This window comes from Ptychodera flava, chromosome 2 (genome assembly GCF_041260155.1).
Source record: "Ptychodera flava strain L36383 chromosome 2, AS_Pfla_20210202, whole genome shotgun sequence".
Classification (NCBI taxonomy): domain Eukaryota; kingdom Metazoa; phylum Hemichordata; class Enteropneusta; family Ptychoderidae; genus Ptychodera; species Ptychodera flava.
The window spans coordinates 23182786-23204454 of NC_091929.1; the positions used below are offsets into that span (position 1 = coordinate 23182786).

Sequence of the window (21669 nt, forward strand, 5' to 3'; positions counted from 1 at the left end):
GACCTGTACAATAACTGTGTAACATGACTTTTTGCCTACGACTTTTGGATTACAGATGGGTGTGATTGCTATTAATTTGAATACAAAACATTCGAATATCTGAAACTCGATATAACTAGCTACACCGCACGAAAGTTGTTGTCGGAACCAGGACAGTAGCATTGATCAAGCCCGGATTTTGCATGGTAGCTTTGGAAACAGGTGGTTCTTTCTCAGAAAACATGTGATGTATTACTTAGTGCCCCCTTTGGGCTTAGACTTTCGCCGTCTCGTTCCTACACATCAACAAGATCGTTCAGTTACGTGAATCTGTAAATTCATCAATTATTATACTCAACTACAGAATGCAACACAAGGGTCGCAGTCACGGGTCGAAGGACGTCCAGGAAAAGACACCAGCGACGTGTATGTTGTGGACTTTTTATTGGTTTTTAGAACATATAAATATATCAGTTCATCTGACAGTGTACCGTACGGTCGTACATCGAATCGACAAGTATATAAACTTCGAGGCTCTACGTTTTTCACTTTAAAGTTGCTTATTCAAAAACACAAAGACATCGCGACTGAGTCCAACAGCGGCGCAAGAAATTTTAATTTCTAGTTTCTGAATCGAATCCCACGTCAAGTGGTCAAGAAGTACTAACCTAGTCCTGCATGTGAAGGCGAGGCTGTGCCCCGATGAGATTGCATAAATCATGAATGTATAGTTAATTTTCTCCCGACAGAAATCAGACATGTAGGCTAAACAATAGTTATCAATATATCTGAAAAGCGTTCATAAAAATTGACATAATAAGATAAAATGTCAAAAAAGTTCTGTTTTATTCAACTGAACTTATTTATCGCACTTGCTATAGTCTAGACACACATGCTTGTCTTGAAATCCATTTCTCTTTCACGCACAGACACTTCTCCTTGTCTGTGCTCACACATAGTAGATCGACCTGGTTGGGCGCTGTCGTGCTTACAAATACATTTCTTTGCCGCTTCGAAAAACATCTCGCCAGCTTTCAACTTTTGGGCATGGGGTACGTCTTTGTAATGTTAAAGGAACTAATGACAGTATTTTGGATATTATTTTGGTCAAATAAGAATATAATATTGTAGATAAAAATCCTTTTTATCAAGCATGTGTCAAATATCTAATCACAGTCGGCCGTCCGGAGACGTTAGACTGTCTATGATTTCATCAACAGGGAACGAAAATATTTCGATTTATTGACTAACATAACGAGAATGAACGTTTTATTTTTCTGAAAAGTAAACTCGTCTTTCCTTGACATCTCCGTTCCGTGAGTGAATACTCGGTCCTCAGTCAGTATGAAGGTCTAGCCGCCTCCGTATACTAACTCTGGCTATGGAATTAGTAACAGCTCTTACTAATTCCATACTCAGGCCGATAATTGGTTGTTTGCCATAGATCTCGTCAGCTTTCCGGTTTATTGCATGGGAAACGTCCGTATACGTTAGCAAGGAACCCGCCACAGTCATTGAGGATACTAAATTAACACGGCATATTGAAGATGAAAATACTTTTATCGATTGACTCAAAGAGCTAGAACCAGTCAGTGAATCTGTAAATAGACGGACGGCACAGGCAGGTCTGTATATCAAAATTGATCCCCTAGCCTGCTCCCCGTAAATGAAGTCGAACCTGTCCCTTAATTAATCTGGCGAATCACAAATATATGGTGCATTGTGTAATATTTTTGTCTAACTTGAGTGACAGGAATTGCATTTTTTGATAATTGAACATAAATAATAATAACTTCTAAGCAAATTCTTCCTGTGAATATTTGAGCACTTAGGGGGTCGTAAACAGTAAAACGCCACCTTGATGACTATGCTGTACCTGTGTTAAAGTTGTACCTGGTTCCTGGAGTGGGTTGTCATGCAGTTACGAGCCGTCCAGATCGACAAGCAACACGTTTTATTCAAATTATTATCCGTTCAACCCCAGTTTAACCATGACGAAACTACACAACTGTCGAGAAACGTTATACAAAGATAGCTACTTCTTAATTCCTTGACAATGAAGACAGATTGTAATCTCTTCAGTTCCCTCCAATATCCTGTGTTTACACATAGTTTAATTCTTTCTGACGTGTGACTCATCTCTAACCAATCAAAGTCAAAGACGCTTCTTACTTTCCCGCCAAAACCGGCTATATCACAGCCTGAATTAGCCGCTTTACTTTAATAGTCGCGCCAGCGGCTTACTGACTACGCATGCGCTTATTCATAATATACTATGCGAGTAACCGGAAGTGTACCCTTCTTTCACGCACGGGCGCCGCCATGTTTTTTTTTTTGAGTACTCGTAAATAAACAAAAACGAAACAAATTACCATTATATAACATGCCTTTTATATTAAAAATATACCTCTTTTATTAGCCAGTAAACGTCATTATGCACATTGTCGCTGATACAAAATATCGTTAATATAGATAAAGGGAGAAAACTGTCGTGCATATGAACGGGAGCATACGCAAAGAATGCTGGGATTGAATTATAGAAGAGCGCCCCCTGTGTCAATAATTAGATTCAAAAATTGCCAGTTTTTAGACGGAACGCTATAGTTTTCAGCTTGCAAGTGGAAGGTGGGCAGTGCAGTTACCATCGCAATGATAATGATTGCATAATACGTCCCTTGTTTATCGCAATAGGCGGTTATCATTGTAAAAATTGCCAATTTTTGTCCAAAATTTTTACACGCTACAGAAAATCTATACCTGCCCTGCTGCAGGGTTTGACGTCGTGTACGTACGTGAACTGCTTTCATCAGAGGGAAACTGGGCATACCGGTAGTTGTCATATAAACGTTTATGAAGTAACAATTACAGTTTATCATGAATCAATACAAATAACATTACCAATCTTTAATAACCCCTGGCGCGACACTAAGGGCTGAGCCCTATATAATATTATATGTTATGCACAGTATAGTTTATGTGTATGCATATACTCAGAACGCATCGCTCACCACTGGATCTGGTCGTCACTTATCCACCCACTGATACATTATGTTATTGTAGCAGTAGTTCATCGTAGCTGTAGTAATAAGTTTGAAGAAATACAGTCGACGCCTCTGTCTCCATCACTTGAACTCAAAAGATCCTGGTTCGTAAACAATCCCACACATTGTTTTTGGTGCCGAGACCAGGTTGAGTTCAAAGAAGAAAGCAAAGTCGGTCAGCGCAAGCAGAGGAAATGGCAACTCCAGCTACGACCAACCTGAAGAGGACACGAGGAGTCTACCGCGGAATAGTGACGAACCAACATCAGAAAGCCGAAACCACAATGTCTGCGTTTCAGGGCAACCCGAACAACTGTTCATACTGGAGATGATACTGGCAAGAGTAGAGGAAACGTACGAAGAGACACAAAAACTCGACAGTTCGATCATCACTAACGCCGAAGATGGAGACAACGACAACATATCTGCCGACCTCAAGCAATTCAACGAAGAGACACACGAGAAGATATTCATAATCAAGCATTTCATCGGAGAGAAGGAGAATAAACCTATCGAAGCAACCCAAGTTCAACTTCAGGCAAGCTCGCACACCGCCCGTCTCAGCACGTCACAAGACGGTAAGTCTACCAAAACTTCAACTACCTACGTTCAGTGGCGACGTTTATCAATGGATGAGTTTCTACGATAGCTTCAAGTCCATGGTCGATAATGGGGTGGCCCTAAAACGAAGGGGGGAGGGGGAAGGGGGAAGGGGAGCTACGAAGGCTTATGACCCTAAAACGAAGGGGGATTACGATGGGATTATGATATTCACATTCTAAGTAGATAAAACTTGGGTAAAACTATGCAAAAATAAAATATTGTCCTGACTATGATAAATATGAAAAGAAAGAAATATTATCCTCACACTTAAGGGACTTATGTTAGTGGACAAGTTGGGAGTGGCTTTATGTACAATGCAATATAAAAGAACCATATGCATGATCAATAACTATCACTGATGCAGTGAAGTGGGATATGATATTGACAGTAATAGAAGAAAATACTTTGATAGCGATATGCAAAAATGAAATATTGTCCTAACAATTAAGGAACTTATGTTATTTGGTGACCCTGGGGTTTATGTACAATACAATATATACAGGCACTCACGCCATGCTTAAGGGAGAACCAATAACTATCACTGAAGTCATAAAGAGGGACATGATATTCACAGTGTAAGTAGAAAAAAGTTTGATAAAAATTGAAAATGAAATATTATTCTCACTCTTAAGAGACGTATCTTTTTGTCCGAGGGGGTTTACATACAATGCAACCTGTAAAAATACTACATCATACAGATCGGGGGCCCTATAACTATCACTGATGCCACGAAGGGAGCATGATATTCTAAGATTTAATATTGAACACATTGACAACAAGATTCAAAAATGAAATATTGTCCTCAGGCATAGGGCACTTATGTTATATAAAAAATGGTTGGAGGTCTTGTATATGATGTACAATATACAGACACTAACCCCACACTGAAGACAGGACCAGTAACTTTAAATAATGCCACGAAGAGGGACATGATATTCTCAGTGTTAGTAGAGAACACATTGATTGGACATGATATTTTCAGCGTGAGTAGCGAAAAGTTTGATAGAAACACGCAAAGTTAAATTATTGTCATCGGGAATAAGGGACTTATGCTATAGGACTGGGGAGGGGGGCTTTGCGTATAATGTATAATACGTAGGCACCAGAACCATACTATAAATAGGGCCTATAACTTGAAATCATACCACGAAGGGGGACATGATATTCTCAGTAGAGAACATATTGATTGCAAGATGCAACAATGAAATATTGTCCTCAAGCTCAAGGGACTGATGTTATAGGACGAGGGGGAGGCTTTGTGTATAATGCATAATATACAGCCACCACCACCACATACTAAAGACGGGGCCTATAACTTTAACTAATGCCAGGAAGGGGATCATGATATTCTTAGTGTCAGTAGGGAACACTTTGATAATAATATATAAAAAAAGAAATATTGTCCTCAGGCTTAAGGGAATGATGTTATAAGACGAAGGGGGAAGGGGTTCTGTGTACAATGTATAATATACAGGCACCTCCACCATACTGAAGACATGGCTTATAACTTTAACTGATGCCAAGAAGGGGACATGATATTCTCAGTGTCAGTAGAGAACACTTTGATAAAAAGATGCAAAAAAAATATTATAGTCAGCCTTAAGGGACTGATGTTATAGGGCGAAGGGGGTGGGCTTTGTGTATAATGTATAATATACAGGCACCACCACCATACTGAAGACATTGTGACTGCCATGAATAAAAAAGAAAGAAAACAGGGCAGTCATGTTGAGGGCGCTGCACAGGCAAGCACCATTTCACCTCTTTCCTTGCGGACAAAGCCGCCTCTAAGAAATTAGTTCTATTTTCGATATGGGTTTCGATGTGTTAGATTCTCATTTTTACTCAGAAATTGATGCTTGAAATTGAATAAGAATTTTTCCGAAACAGATTGTCGTACTTCGTAACTTAATCCGTGTCAAAGATGATACACGTGGTTTACTTCAGATTTGTACTGTATTCCTACGCTTTTGCCACTACGGGACAGAGAAAGCTGAAGAAACTTTGCACTCGTCAAACTTTCTCCTCGTATCAGAATTGTCCTGATTCCAAGGCCTTACAGGTCGCCAGCGAGGTAAATATACCTTTCATGTGGTATTTGTCATGAATAGAATTTTACCTGCAGTGTATTTTCGCTCAGAATTTACTAATTTGAGTTTTGACTTCATCGTGAATTAGCCAGACAAGTGTAGCATATATGATCCATACACTTGACTGTTCGATCCTTTGTCTGATCAAATTACAAGACTTCCTTTGCAAATCTTTTCAACGAAATCATCTTCGCTTTCTTGTGATTGTACTTTAATTAGTATGTTTTTGACACATTGTATTTTTCGCATTGTATTCCAGTTTTTACGGTCTTTTATGGTCTTATATTTCTGGTACTTCGAAACGTGTAGACATCACTTTCAACGGTACAATCGTCTATGTACAACTTAGTGTTTGTCATCGTAATAAACCAGAAGTGACATCAGATCAGTATACAAGAGCTCGTCTCAGACTTGTTTTATTCGATAAGGCTTTGGCAATCACAGTAAAAACTAGGACCTAAAGAATCAACTCGAAAGCATGCAACTCGTCGTGGGATTGTGTGTAAACTTCCATCCATATGAAACCGAAGACGGCCAGTGGATTCCTTAAATTGCTGAGTGGTTTTACATCCGCTGTACCAGACGACTGTGTATTCTACGGTAGTAGCCATGGACACTTTGGCTGCACAAGTCATCCATTGTTTTTAAGAAATGAACATTCAGCCGTGAAGTTGAGGACCAGCTAACAGCTGAAGCATTCCAGTGAACTGACATTTGATCACCTCGGAACTCTGACATCAAAGTAACATAGAACTCTATTGCTTTACACAGTTACAAGTGTAACTTTTCTGCACATTAAGACTGATAACATTAAGACACTGCAAACTTTAAATATTTTCTGTTGCATTCCATATGATGCCCCTTTAAGTGGATATACTAAACAGTACATAAATTTACGTTTGAGACATTAGACGAACATTCTCAGGATTTTACAATTGTATCAAATCTTTCTGTATTACTGAGTGTCTCATTCATTGAAACCCATATTTTCTAATTTTACCCTTTCTGTAAATTGATATTTGGCCACTGTCAAAATTTATCACTGCCTGCGTGCACACACCCCTGGGATTTTTGGCAACAAACGTATATCAAATTTCACTCCAGCCATTGATCTTAATCGGGCTCTTTGCTCATTAACTGGATACAATCATGGCAGAGAATAATGGAACAGCGCCACCTACAGGCGATGAAGGTAAGCACACTGAAACTATTCAGACTTCTTTATTATCAGAGGTTCCAGAGATGGATTCTAAACTTGCAAAATTAGATACGGCAAGCGATCCTGGATTACGTAGATCAAAACGGGTGCCTACACTTTCAATGAAAGCAAAAGAAGGTAAGTTGCTCGTTCTCACAAGAGGTTTCTGGAAATCACATGACCAATTGTTACCACATGTTACTCATCCAGAGCTATTAAATAAGAAGTCTGTGGAATCCCTCAATGCATTTTGAAAGAAATTAAGGCAAGTCACACTAAAATGCTGGAAAAGTACGATCAGATCCGGGCTATATCAGCAACACCAGCCGAAGATATTTTGAAAGCTGTTGACCGCATGACTTCAAGTGTTGATAAAGTCCTTGTTCATGCAAGACGTCTCCTTGAACGCACAGAAACTCAGAGTGTTCTCTCTATCGGCCAAATATTTTGTCACGATACGGAGTCAAACATGTCTTCCCACTCAAGGTCATCAAACCGATCGAGTACATCATCGATCCGAAAGGCCGCTGCCATCAGAGCAGCTGCTCTTGAAGCAGAACTGAAAGGGAGAGAGAAGAGGAAGCTGCCAGAGAAGAAGAGTTACAACAACTAGAGCTCAGAGAGAAGGCCCGTCAAGCTGAGATGAAACTCAGGGAGAAGACATATCAGGCCGAAGAGGAAAGACGACAGGCTGAAGCAGAAGCAGAAATAAAGCGCAAAACACGAGAATTAGAGCGACAGAGGATAGCGAGAGAACTTCGTGTTGAGCAAGCCAAAGTAGCAGTCTGTGAGAGAGAAGAATTGCTTGATATCACCCCAGTGATGGAGACAGTCCCGCCAATTTCATCGGTACCACCACTACAGCCAGCAGCTACAATTCCGACATCCATTGTGAAAACTGAACCAGTGAGCCCACCAGCAGAAACTTACACAGCACCTCCACCAGTATAAACACAGAACCAACCAAACCAACATTTGCTGATTCAGACAAATGTAAGGACAATTTATTCCATCAAACAGGGAAACAACAACATACAACGCTAAACAAGGACAGCCTACAAGTATTGGCTGAGAATTTGGCTTCATCTGTATCATTGAGCCGACTGCCAACACCTGAACCACCAATATTCACAGGAGACCCGTTAGCCTATCCAGATTGGTTATCATCCTTTACCACCTTAGTTGAATTACGCGGCGTACCACCTCTTGAAAGAATCCACTGCTTGAAAAAATATCTAGGAGGCCCAGCCAAAGAAGCTGTAGGAGGATCCTTTCTCCTAAGAAGCGAACAGGCATACGAAGAAGCTAAGGCTATTCTCAATGAAAGGTATGGAAACCCATTCACAGTAACAGAAGCTTTCAGAAACAAAATAGAAACCTGGCCAAGAATTTCAGGCAAGGACAGCATGGCATTGCGAAAATTTTCAGACTTTCTCAAGCAGTGTCAAGTAGCCATGAAAGATATACCAGACCTAGCAGTCTTGAATGATGTGAGAAAAAACAGAAAAATGCTCCAAAAGCTACCCGATTGAGTTGTTACTCGATGGAGTTGAGTGGTCGCAAGGGTAAAGAAACTTACAAATACGTATCCGCCATTTGAGAATTTTGTTGGGTTCATACAGGAAGAGGTAGATATTGCTTGTGATCCATTAACATCACTTGGATCTCTGAGACCATCAACGGACAAGGATCAACAAGGAACTTCAAATGGCACGACCAGAAAGCGAAAACCAGGTGGGCACACTTTATCCACTTTATCAAAGCCAACAACAGATGCTGAATCATGTCAGTTCTGTAAGAAAGATGGACACACCATCCAAGAATGTGAAGCATTCAAAGCAAAGCCAATGACAGAAAGGCAAGATTTTGTCAAGAAAGGTGGCTATTGTTTTGGTTGCTTGGGTAAATGTCACCTATCAAGGAACTGCCCTGCTCGCTGCAAGTGTAAGAAATGCGGTAAGAAGCATCCAACCAGCTTGCACAGTGAAGAGAAAATGTCCATTCCAAAGACGAAGCCCCGCACGAACGAAGCAGATGATGTTGCTCAAGTGCAAGATCCTGAAAAAGAGGATAATGGTGAAACAAAGAAAGCCGGTTGCTATGGCGTCACTCGTCCTCAAGGCAAACCCATTTCGTCAATGATTGTTCCCGTGTGGATATCAAGCCATGAGGAACCAAATAAAGAAATATTAGTATATGCACTGTTGGATACCCAGTCAGATACTACATTCGTACTCAATCACGTTGGACAACAGCTGAACACAGCATCAGAACCGACTAATCTCAGATTAACCACTATGACGACAAGCAACAGAGCAGTAACTTGTCGACGATATTCGTACCTCAGAGTTCGTGGATTTGATTCACACACAGTGATATCATTACCTACAACATATTCACTTGATTATATTCCCGTAGAGGAATCACACATACCCACTCCTGATATTGCCAACGAATGGCCTCATCTCAGACAAATTGCTCATCTCGTACAGCCTTTGAAGAAATGCGAAGTAGGTCTACTGATCGGTTATGATTGCCCACAGGCCCTGGCACCTCGCCGTTGCATTACCGGGGAGGGCAATCAGCCATTCGCAGTAGAAACGGACCTCGGATGGAGCATCGTTGGACAACTAACACAGTCTGAGGATGATAAAGATGTTTTCAGTGTAACTCATCGAATACTTACGAAGACAATACCAGATAACATGCAACCTAGTATCAACACAGATGGGCATCTTCCACAGGATATTCGCTATGCCTTTAAGACTTCAGCAAGGAAACAATTCATCGAACCTTCGGACATTATGAAAATATTCGAATCAGACTTTAACAAAACCCGAGCTGAAGATGTTACCATGTCACAGGAAGACATTCGTTTCATGAGGATCATTGAAAATAGTATCTCCAAAGGGACGGATGGTTTCTATACCATGCCACTTCCATTTAAATGAGACAAACCACCACTTCCAAGCAATAAATGTATGTCAGAACAACGACTGCAGTACCTCAGACGTCGATTCAACTCAAATCCTAAGTATCGAAATGACTACATGCAATTCATGCAAGATATCATCACAGCTGGAGATGCAGAGTTAGTTAATGAACAAGAGCAGGAGGATGGGTCAACATGGTACATACCCATCATGGTGTGTACCACCCCAAAAAACCTGGCAAGATTCGCGTCGTATTCGACTGCAGTGCACGATTTAGAGGAACCAGCCTTAATGACCACTTACTGCAGGGACCAGATCAGATGAACCCCCTGATTGGTGTACTTTGCCAATTTCGAAAGGAAAATGTGGCCATTATGTGTGACATTGAACGGATGTTCCACAGATTTAGAGTAAATGAAGATGATAGAGACTATCTTCGATTCCTTTGGTGGAAAGATAGTGATTTCGACTCTAAACCAGCCACATACAGGATGAAAGTTCACCTTTTCGGCGCTGTATCCTCGCCAGGATGCGCAAACTATGGACTAAGACAATTGGCAAAGGATGATCCTCAATACGGAGAGAAAGTAGTCAACTTTATGTCCAGAAATGTCTATGTGGAAGACGGACTCGAAAGTTCACAAGAGGCCATTCAACTAATCAAGAATTTTCACAACCTGTATGCAGAAGGAAATCTTCGATCGCATAAATTCATATCAAATGACAGAACCACGATGGAATCTGTACCCATATCAGAGCGCGCCAAGAATGTCAAGGATCTAGACTTATACTTCAGTGAACTTCCCATAGAGATCTCTGGGAATCGATTGGTGTGCTGAGTCAGACACATTCCACTTTTCATCTGTTGTTAAGGAGTATACTTATACTCGACGCGGAATATTATCTGCGGTAGCTTCGGTATTCGACCCACTCGGTTTTCTCGCCCCTTTCGTACTTCGAGGAAAACGAATCCTACAAGAAATGTGTAAGAAGGGAACAGAATGGGATGACCCCTTACCAGATGACTTACGACCGAAGTGGGAATCATGGCTTTCTGAACTTCGAGAATTAGATGAATTTCAGGTAAGAAGATGTTTCAAACCAGACAGTTTTGGAACTGTTAAGAAGATTGAACTCCACCATTTTTCGGATGCAAGCCTGACAGGCTATGGACAAAGCTCCTATTAAGGCTTGTCGATTGTAAGGACAACATTCATTGTTCACTCGTGATGGGGAAGTCAAGAGTTGCCCCCTTGAAACCCGGAACGATTCCGAGATTAGAGCTTCAAGCAGCGCTTGTCTCAGTTCAAGTCAGTAACTTCTTGAATAAGGAATTAGATTACGAAACCATTGAGAACTTCTTCTGGACAGACTCGAAGATAGTTCTCGACTATCTGAACAATGATGCACGTCGCTTTCACATATTTGTGGCCAATCGCATACAAAGAATCAAAGAATCATCTCAGCCAGAGCAATGGCATTATATCAGCACCAAGGAAAACCCAGCAGACCATGCATCTCGTGGACTTGGTGTAAACGACATGATACATTCGAATTGGTTCAAGGGACCAACCTTTTTATGGGACAAGGAATTTCCCGCACCCAGCCATACGAGTAGGGATATTCCTGCAGACGATCCAGAGTTAAAGAGTACAAGAACGTTAGCGACTACACAGCAAACATTTTCATCAATGATAGAGCGTATGGAAAGATTTTCAAATTGGAATAGAGCAATAACTGCAGTTGCAGTATTGTACAGATACATCGCCAAGAAAAGAAACCAAGAAAGTGCTACGCCAGGAGAAGCTAAACAGAAAGCAACCATGGCAATAGTCAAATGGACTCAACAAGAAGTGTTTGTTGAAGAAATACATGCTTTGAAGAAGCCTACCCTAGAAGGCAAAGAGACCAAGATAGTGAAGAGGAATAGTCATTTGCTCCCGTTGAGCCCATATTTAGACGACAAGCAGATACTCAGAGTTGGAGGGAGACTTGACAGATCTCCGATGCCTGACCACGTCAAGCATCCTGTCATCCTTCCTCGTAGGAGTCATGTGACAACACTGATCATCAAATGGTGTCATGAACAAGTAGCCCACCAGGGTCGCGGCATGACAGTAAACAAAATCAGATCAAGTGGATTCTGGATAGTAAGTTGTAGTTCTGCAGTCGAATCATTTATCTACAAATGTGTTCAATGTAGAAAGTTCAGAGGAAAGGCCAACACTCAAAGAATGGCAGATTTGCCAAAGGATCGTCTTGAACCTTCACCTCCATTCACATACTGTGGTATGGATTGCTTTGGTCCTTTCATCGTCAAGGAACGTCGTAGTGAGGTAAAACGATATGGTATCATTTTCACATGTTTATCACTGAGAGCCATACACACCGAAATCTTAGAAGAAATGACAACAGATGCATTTCTGAATTGTCTTCGTATCTTTATCGCAATCAGAGGTCCTGTGAGACGTATACGTTGTGATCGAGGATCAAACTTCATGCGAGCCAAGAATGAGCTTAACGTTGGACTACAGTCTATGGAAGAAGGAAAGATTAAAGACGAGTTGTCCACACGTCAGTGTGATTCATTTTCAATTCTCTCCATTGTAGCCACATGGGTGGTGTCTGGGAATGCCAGATAAAATCAGTCAGAAGCGTGTTAGCAGGAATCTTGAACCAAGATGGAACAAGATTGAACACCTCGTCTCTTCGCACATTCATGTACGAAGCCATGGCAATCGTAAACGGTCGGCCATTGACTGTTGAGAACTGGAACGATCCTGCGGGACCCACATCCCTCACCAAAAATCCACTCTTGACCATGAAATCTGATGTGATTCTACCACCTCCAGGGAATTTCGTCAAAGAAGACTTGTACGCCAAAAAGAGATGGCGCGTAGTCCAGTATCTCGCAAAGGTATTTTGGTCAAGATGGCGGAAGGAATATTTGTTGAACCTTCAAGCCAAAAAGAAGTGGCAAGACACGAAAAGAAATCTTAAGGTAGGAGATGTAGTGCTCCTTAGGGAGGATGATGCTTTCAGAAATCAATGGAAGTTAGCAAGAGTGATTGAAACTCTATGTGATGATGACGGTTTGATCCGTCGCGTGAAAATTCTCATGGGTGATCGTCACCTATCGAAACAAGGTAAGAGATTGAACAAAGAGGTAATTTTAGAAAGACCCATACATAAGCTTGTTTTACTCATTGAGAACTGTGACCAGGATGAATTTTAAGGTAAGTTAACTCACAGTGAGTGGGAGCCAGACAGATCTCTGGCTGCATCAAGTTTGAAAAAATTCACTGTCATGTAGTTTGAAAATTTGTGTTGGAAAATCAAAGTGATTTTCAAGGGGGGAGTGTGACTGCCATCAATAAAAAAGAAAGAAAACAGGGCAGTCATGTTGAGGGCGCTGCACAGGCAAGCACCATTTCACCTCTTTCCTTGCGGACAAAGCCGCCTCTAAGAAATTAGTTCTATTTTCGATAAGGGTTTCGATGTGTTAGATTCTCATTTTTACTCAGAAATTGATGCTTGAAATTAAATAAGAATTTTTCCGAAACAGATTGTCGTACTTCGTAACTTAATCCGTGTCAAAGATGATACACGTGGTTTACTTCAGATTTGTACTGTATTGCTACGCTTTTGCCACTACGGGACAGAGAAAGCTGAAGAAACTTTGCACTCGTCAAACTTTCTCCTCGTATCAGAATTGTCCTGATTCCAAGGCCTTACAGGTCGCCAGCGAGGTAAATATACCTTTCATGTGGTATTTGTCATGAATAGAATTTTACCTGCAGTGTATTTTCGCTCAGAATTTACTGATTTGAGTTTTGACTTCATCGTGAATTAGCCAGACAAGTGCAGCGTATATGATCCATACACTTGACTGTTCGATCCTTTGTCTGATCAAATTACAAGACTTCCTTTGCAAATCAGTTCTCAACGAAATCATCTTCGCTTTCTTGTGATTGTACTTTAATTAGTATGTTTTTGACACATTGTATTTTTGCATTGTATTCCAGTTTTTACGGTCTTTTATGGTCTTATATTTCTGGTACTTCGAAACGTGTAGACATCACTTTCAACGGTACAATCGTCTATGTACAACTTAGTGTTTGTCATCGTAATAAACCAGAAGTGACATCAGATCAGTATACAAGAGCTCGTCTCAGACTTGTTTTATTCGATAAGGCTTTGGCAATCACAGACATGGCTTAATACTTTAACTGATGCCACGAAGGGGACATGATATTCTCAGTGTCAGTAGAGAACACTTTGATAAAAAGATGCAAAAAAAATAAATATTATAGTCAGCCTTAAGGGACTGATGTTATAGGGCGAAGGGCTTTGTGTATAATGTATAATATACAGGCACCACCACCATACTGAAAATTGGGCTTACAACTATCACTGATGCCACAAAGGGGACATGATATTTTCAGTGTCAGTAGAGAACACTTTGATAATAATATGCAAAAAATAAATTATCGTCGTCAGGGTTAAGGGAGTTATGTTATAGCACGAAGGGGGAGGGCTTTGTGTCTAATGTATAATATACAGGCAAATGCTTATGATTGTTGAATATACACCATTTCGAATGCATGTAGTGTCATCACAGGAAGACTGTATGACATTATTGACAGTATTACAGTTAGAAGGTGGGTGTCGACGCTAGCAATACGTCAATATGATCATATTTTTAAGTTCCTTAATCTATATTCAAAGAGCCATACTACAACCAATAAATTATGCGATATGTACACGATACTGACGGAGCTATTTCGTGTAGGAGAAGAGCCTAGAATTGTAAATAGGCCTAAGGAATAATTCACCTGTTGTAAAGAAGACCTTATGCTGAATAGAAACTTGTCTGTTTGTCATGCAACAATATGTCCAGGGAAGTTATCATATGCGGAGGAGATTATATGTTGTTCATGCAGATAAGCTAAGATGTCATATTAGTTGTGTTTCGCTGATTCTCAACAATCCACAGTGTATTACAAATTTATGTAATGTACTTGTAAATATTTTTGATGTAGCAAATGTAAATATCCCAAGGTATGAAGCTGCAAAGTATTGCTTTGGGGAGGGGGCTATAGCATATAGAGCAGCGTAATCAATCTTATTACATTAGTTAGACCACGGGCATTCTGTTGTTCTTAAATGATGGTGTATAAGCGTGTAAACATGATTTCGTATTTTAGTTTCCGTTTGCCGCTGGAGAACTTACATCGTGATTTAAAAAAAATAAAAGCCTCAACAAAAATGAGGTATTATTAATACAAAAGAAACAGTCGCATTCTGCTGGTTCACCCAACTGATTATTCTTTCTCTCACACCCGGTCATTCTGCACCGCGGCATGCACGGCAGAGTTCTTACCAGCGCGTATTTACCGCAATCATGAAGCGCGTATTCGAAGTGCGGCGGAGAATGACGATGGTACGTTGCTATGACTGCCGCGTACATGAGCGCGGTGGCTGGAATGGAACGTGCACGCGACGACAGCTATGCACGCGAGCGCCTCTGAACTGTCGTCTGCTGTCCCGGCCTCAGAAATGTATATATATACAAGGGTATGCTCATATGAACATGGAACCTGACGATGTGCGTTACAAAAAAGGGGGACAGGGGGGACAGATACTATTACCCTCTAAAACGTCCGCAAAAGGTAAACACATTTTTTATTTTTGCAATGTAACTCACTGACGATAGAAAGTAAAGTATAGAATGAAAACAAAGAAAAAAATGTGAAAATGTAACCCTTGACCTGCCTGGCTTGTTCACGTTCCGTACGACCAAAACAGACTAAGTAAAAAGAAATGCACATTTGAAAAAATCTTTCGGGAATTCGGGTTCTATTGAAAGGCTTTCACTAAAACTGAAAACAAAACTTAAATGTTCTTCTTTGGAATATTATATTGGAAGGTTTTTACTACGAAGAGAAATAAAAAAATATGTCCTTTCTTCTGCGCATGACGAAACCACAGAACGGCATTTGCTATATTAGCGTATTTTGCCACGTTCGAACATCCAAAGTCGCTACCGGATAACGGCAATTTGTAACGCACATAGTCAGGATTAGCGATGCATTTATTGTCGGTCATATTTCGAATATCTACTAGGCCTACATGTCTGTCATTTTCATAACTTGATGTGTGCTTCGATGCCATTTCAAATTTCATACGCCGTTTTCGTGACGGAATTTGACTCACATCATTGGTAAATACACATTGTCCAGAAATGATTTGCACACCCTAATGTATATATATCATTATGTGAAACGACAGCGCAGGTCGTGCGAGCGTAAGTACGCGTATATATGCGCACGTCATTCCGCCGCGGCGTTTAGTATCGAAAGAATGCGGTCGATGTGTCGCTTGTGACGTTCACGTAGACACGGACCGACCTTGATCTGGTATTGTAGCTACGTCGGCATTTCAATTTGAACGGCATTCTGTTATAAATTTCTGACACAGTTATCATCAAGTTCGTATTTACATATAAGCCGTTTAGTTTATTCAGACTATCAATTCAGAACAACAGAGTGCCCATGGTTAGAGTACTGTAGCCAGCCTCCATGTGAGAGCATGAAAACATACATTAAACTAATGTCCGTATAAACTACTGCATGACTGTGCATTACATGTATGCGCTATGTGTACATCTGTATTTTTCATAAAAACGAGAGACCACAACATTGTGAACAATGTTGTGACTGTTATTTATATTAAGTACAAATGATGTAAATCTTTGTAAGCGCACACACAAAATTTATAAGTCCCTTCATTTAGGTCACCTTACACGATCCTATGCACGAACACATACAGAAGGTGACAACCTTTTGCCAAGAACATATATCCCAAATTCGTAAAAACCATACTTCGGCATTCCGTAAATTCCAAATATTGATCTCTACTATATCTCTGTATATACCATCTTATCCGTCAGATTATAACTGCAAGCCATTTGCCACCAACAGTCTTGCTTGTATATGGCGCATTGTGCACATAGCCCTCGCCATGTGTTTAATGAAATAAATATATGAAGTGTGAGCACAATATTTCATTCCTGCCTATTGTTATCAAGACGATCTCTAACATAACTTTGAATATCATGTTCTTCAGGGCATTGATAGAAAGTAATTGCTCTCTTTAGTCTGGCGATTGTATATCATGCATTGTCCCTCACATCAGAGGACAATATTTCGTTTTCGAATATTTTTATTAAAGTGTTCCCCACTTAAACATTGAAGATCATTTCCCCGTCATTGCATCAACGATTGTTGTAGGCCCCACGATCTGAATGGTGCTAGAACTTTTACATATTGCATTGTATGGAGCCCAACCTCTTTCGTCCTACACCATAAGTCCATTAAGCATGAGGACAAACTTTTTCTTTTGCAAGTTGGAATCAACCTTTTCTTTACTGACACTGTCAATATCATGTCCCCTTCTTGGCATAATTTGTAGTTTATGGGCCCCGCAATTAGCATGGTGGTGGTGCCTAAATATTAGACATAATACACGAAGACCTCCACCTTTGTCCATAAGATAAGTCCCTTAAGCCTGATGACAATAATTAAACTTTGCACAGTTCCCTATTGAAACTGTGAATATGAGGTCCCCTTTCGTGGCATAAATGAAAGTTATAGGTCCCATCCTTAGCATTGTTGTGGTGCCTGTATATTATACATTATGCACTAAGCCCTCCCCTTTCGCCTGACAACATAAGTGCATTAAGCCTGAGGACAGAAAATATCTTAATTTTGAATATTTCTATCAAACAGTTCCCTACTGACACTGAGAATTCATGTCTCCCTTCGTGGTATAATTTAAAGTTATAGGTCCTGTCTTCAGCATTGCAGTGGAGCCAGTATATTACACATTATGCACTTAGCCCTCCCCCTTCGTCACATAAGATAAGTCCCTTAACTTAATGTTCTCTACTGACACTGAGAATATCATGTCCCCCTTTGTGGCATCAGTGAAAGTTATAGGCGCTGTCTTGAGCATTCTGGTGGTGCCTGTATATTGCACATTATACACAAAGCCCTCCCCTTCGCCCTATAACATCAGTCCCTTAAGGCTGAGTACAATATTTCTTTTTTGCATCTTTTTATCAAAGTGTTCTCTACTGACACTGACAATATCATGTCCCCCTTCGGAGCATAAGTGAAAGTTATAGGTCCTGCCTCAGTATGGATGTGCTGCCTCTATATTATACATTATACACAAAAGCCTCCCCCTTCGTCCTATAGATAAGTCCCTTAAGCGAGAGCACAATATTCATTTTTGAATCTTGTTATCAATATGTTCTTTTCTGACAATGAGAATATCTTGTCCCCCTTCATGGCATAAGTGAAAGTTATAGGTCCTGCCGTCAGTATGGATGTGCTGCCTCTATATTATTCATTATACACAAAGCCCTCCCCCTTTGTCCTATAAGATAAGTCCCTTAAGCGTGAGTACAGTATTTCTGTATTGAATATTATCACATGCACAAGCCAAGTTTGTCGTCTCCGAACAAAAAATACGGGATTTATTCTCTGGTCGTTCTACGTCACGACAACCCGCGTCTATGTCATCAATTTGGTGCGTCGGACCTTTTTTTTGTCGATCTGCGGTGTGCTCGTAAATATGTAAACAAACAACATGGCGGCCGATGTTTCTCCCACGATCAAAAGTCATGTAATGAAATCGATATTTTCACAGACTACGACATTACTAATCCGAACAATGTAAACACAAGAGTGTACCGCCTGTATATTCCGAAGGAATTACGTGAATAATTTGCGGAAACAACGAACTCGAAGCTGGTCGCGTATACCGTGGGTTCCGTCTGTACGCATTGCAAACAGGGTCAGACGCGACGTTTACAGTGTTCGCGCCGTCGAGATTCAGTCGATATTTGTTCCCGAAAAATAGCGTATCTTCGTCTGTGATAAATTTCTAGGACTATGCTATCTTTGAAATAGAGTATAACTTTGCGGAAGGTAGCCTACATGTAGACCGAGAGCTGTCATTTGCTCCACACATGATGAACGAACGTGAGCGCAAATGCACACGACGGACACGACTGGAAATGATTGACAACTTGTGCACGGCGTACTGATATTTATTCCTAAAGTAGTTCAAAAGTTTAAACGCGGAATCGTCATGGAAAACTTATTTTATTTTGCAAAAATAACGAATTATTGGCTTGTGCATGTGATAAGTATATTATTCCCTAATATTTTTCACCACTCGTCTTCGACTCGTGGTGACACGGTCATTACGTCACTCGTATTTTCCTTCGCTGAACGAAGAAAAATATCAGGGAATAATATCTAATTTTTATCAATATGTTCTATTCTGACACTGAGAATATCATGTCCCCCTTAATGGCATCAGTCAAAGTTATAGGCCCCATCTTCAGCAATGTGGTGGTGCCTGTATGTTATACATTATGCACTAAGCCCCCCTTCGTCCTATAAGATAAATCCCTTAAGAGGGAGCACAATATTTCACTTTTGAATCTTATCAATATGTTCTCTTCTGACACTGAGAATATCATATCCCCCTTTATGACATTACTGAAAGTTACAGGTCCTGTCTTCAGTATGGAAGTGCTGCCTCTATATTATACATTATACACAAAGCCCTCCCCTTTGTCCTATAAGATAAGTCCTTAAGCGTGAGTACAGTATCTCTGTATTGAATATTGTTATCAATATGTTCTCTTCTGACACTAAGAATATCATGTCCCCCTTCATGGCATAAGTGAAAGTTATAGGTCCTGCCTTCAGTATGGATGTGCAGCCTCTATATTATACATTATACACAAAGCCCTCCCCCTTCGTCCTATAAGATAAGTCCCTTAAGCGTGAGTACAGTATTTCTGTATTGAATCTTGTTATCAATATGTTCTCTTCTGACACTGAGAATATCATGTCCCCCTTCATGGCATCAGTGAAAGTTATAGGTCCCATCTTCAGCAATGTGGTGGTGCCTGTATGTTATACATTATGCACTAAGCCCCCCTTCGTCCTATAAGATAAGTCCCTTAAGCGAGAGCACAATATTTCACTTTTGAATCTTGTTATCAATATGTTCTCTTCTGACACTGAGAATATCATGTCCCCCTTCATGGCATAAGTGAAAGTTATAGGTCCTGCCTCAGTATGGATGTGCTGCCTCTATATTATACATTATACACAAAGCCCTCCCCCTTCGTCCTATAAGATAAGTCCCTTAAGCGTGAGCACAATATTTCATTTTTTTAATCTTGTTATCAATATGTTCTCTTCTGACACTGAGAATATCATGTCCCCTTCGTCGCATCGGTGAAACTTATAGGCCCTGTCTTCAGCATTGTGGTTGTGTCTCCATATATACATTATACATAAGCCCCCCCCCCCTTCATCCTATAACATAAATCCCTTAAGCGTGAGGGCAATAATTTAACTTTGCATGTTTCTATCAAACTGGTCTGTACTGACACTGTGAATATCATGTCCCCCTTTTTTGCATCAGGGACTGTAATGGGCCGGATCAGTATGATGCTAGTGCTTGTGTATAGTGCACTATGCACAAAGCCCTCCGCTTTCGTCCAATAAGATAAGTACCTTAAACGTAAGGACAATTTTTCATTTTTGCATATTTTTATATGTGTTCTCTACTAACACAGTGCATATCATATCATAGCCCCTAAATGGTATCAGTGACAGTTATAGGTCCCCATCAGGTTTGTGCTAGTGCTGGTATATATTGCATTGTGCATAAAGCCCCAGCCCCCGTCCTTCTTCTACTGACAAAAGTCCCCTTAGCGTGAGGATAATATTTCATTTTTGCGTTTTATCAAAGCCAGGACAATATTTCATTTTGTGTTATCAAAATTTTATCTTCTTACAGAGAGAATATCGTAACCCTTCGTATTCATCCTTCCCCCTTCCCCTTCGTTCGTTTAGTTTTCCCCCGATAATGATACTACGCTAGAGCCCGTTCAGAAATTTCATTATCTGCGCGGTCAATTAACGGGCGAAGCCGCGAACGTAGTCACTGGTTTGAGTATTTCGGACTCCAATTACCAACTTGCGCGTACTGCAAGGGACCTCACTTCCACAATGACTGTACGGTAGTAACCGATCGAAGCAAACGCCACGAAATCGTTAAAAGGGATAAATTGTGTTTCAACAACCTTGGGAAACACAAAGTCGGAGATTGTAAATCGAAAGGGAAATGCTTTCGCTGCGGAAGAAAGCATCACACCTCACTGTGTACCACGGAATCGAGTCACGCTACGACGGGACCAAGTCCAAACAATCAGGTTACGGACACTCAAACGCACGCTACGGGAATTAAATGCGACGACAAGCCTACCTCTTCTACTCATCCTGCCATGCAGATTCAAGTAAATTCCGTGAGAATGGAAAGTAACTCGGGTAAACGGAAAATGGAGCCAGGCATACACAAAACTGCCGAAGTTCCAATCACTTATGGTCCAAATACAATCAACGCTATGGTATTGTTCGATGAAGGCTCGGACATTTCCTTCATTACACGTGATCTAGTAACGAAGCTAGATATGAAGCCACAAACCTCGGATTAAAGAGATTCGGTGACAAAACTGCTAACGCCAGATCGTTTGAAATGGTAACATTCGCACTTCAGACACGCGACGGTCCGAAGTCAATGAGGGCGCTAATCATTCCGGAGAAATCAATCAACGTGAGAAACAAAGTTTCACATTCTGTATTGAATTTACCTCACATAAAGGGGTAAAAATTAGCGCACCCACCCTCTGATGCCGAATCATTCGAGATATCGCTATTAATCGAGCACTC

At 40.6% G+C, this 21669-nt stretch overlaps 4 protein-coding genes across 7 annotated transcripts in view; 3 read left to right on the forward strand and 1 right to left on the reverse strand.

Moving 5' to 3' along the window:
• LOC139117292 (uncharacterized) overlaps positions 1-21669 on the reverse strand; it is a 133854-nt gene that overhangs the window by 40428 nt on the left and 71757 nt on the right. The window lies entirely within an intron of this gene.
• Positions 7554-9862, forward strand: LOC139149435 (uncharacterized). Its single transcript, XM_070721206.1, has 3 exons — positions 7554-7698; positions 7932-8401; positions 8534-9862. The coding sequence occupies exons 1-3, from the start codon at positions 7554-7556 to the stop codon at positions 9860-9862; spliced, it is 1944 nt and encodes a 647-aa protein (XP_070577307.1).
• On the forward strand, positions 10039-10683 carry LOC139149443 (uncharacterized). The gene has a single exon (XM_070721219.1). The coding sequence runs from the start codon at positions 10039-10041 to the stop codon at positions 10681-10683; it is 645 nt and encodes a 214-aa protein (XP_070577320.1).
• On the forward strand, positions 11074-12486 carry LOC139149454 (uncharacterized). Its single transcript, XM_070721230.1, has one exon. It carries the CDS (start codon positions 11074-11076, stop codon positions 12484-12486), a length of 1413 nt encoding a protein of 470 aa, XP_070577331.1.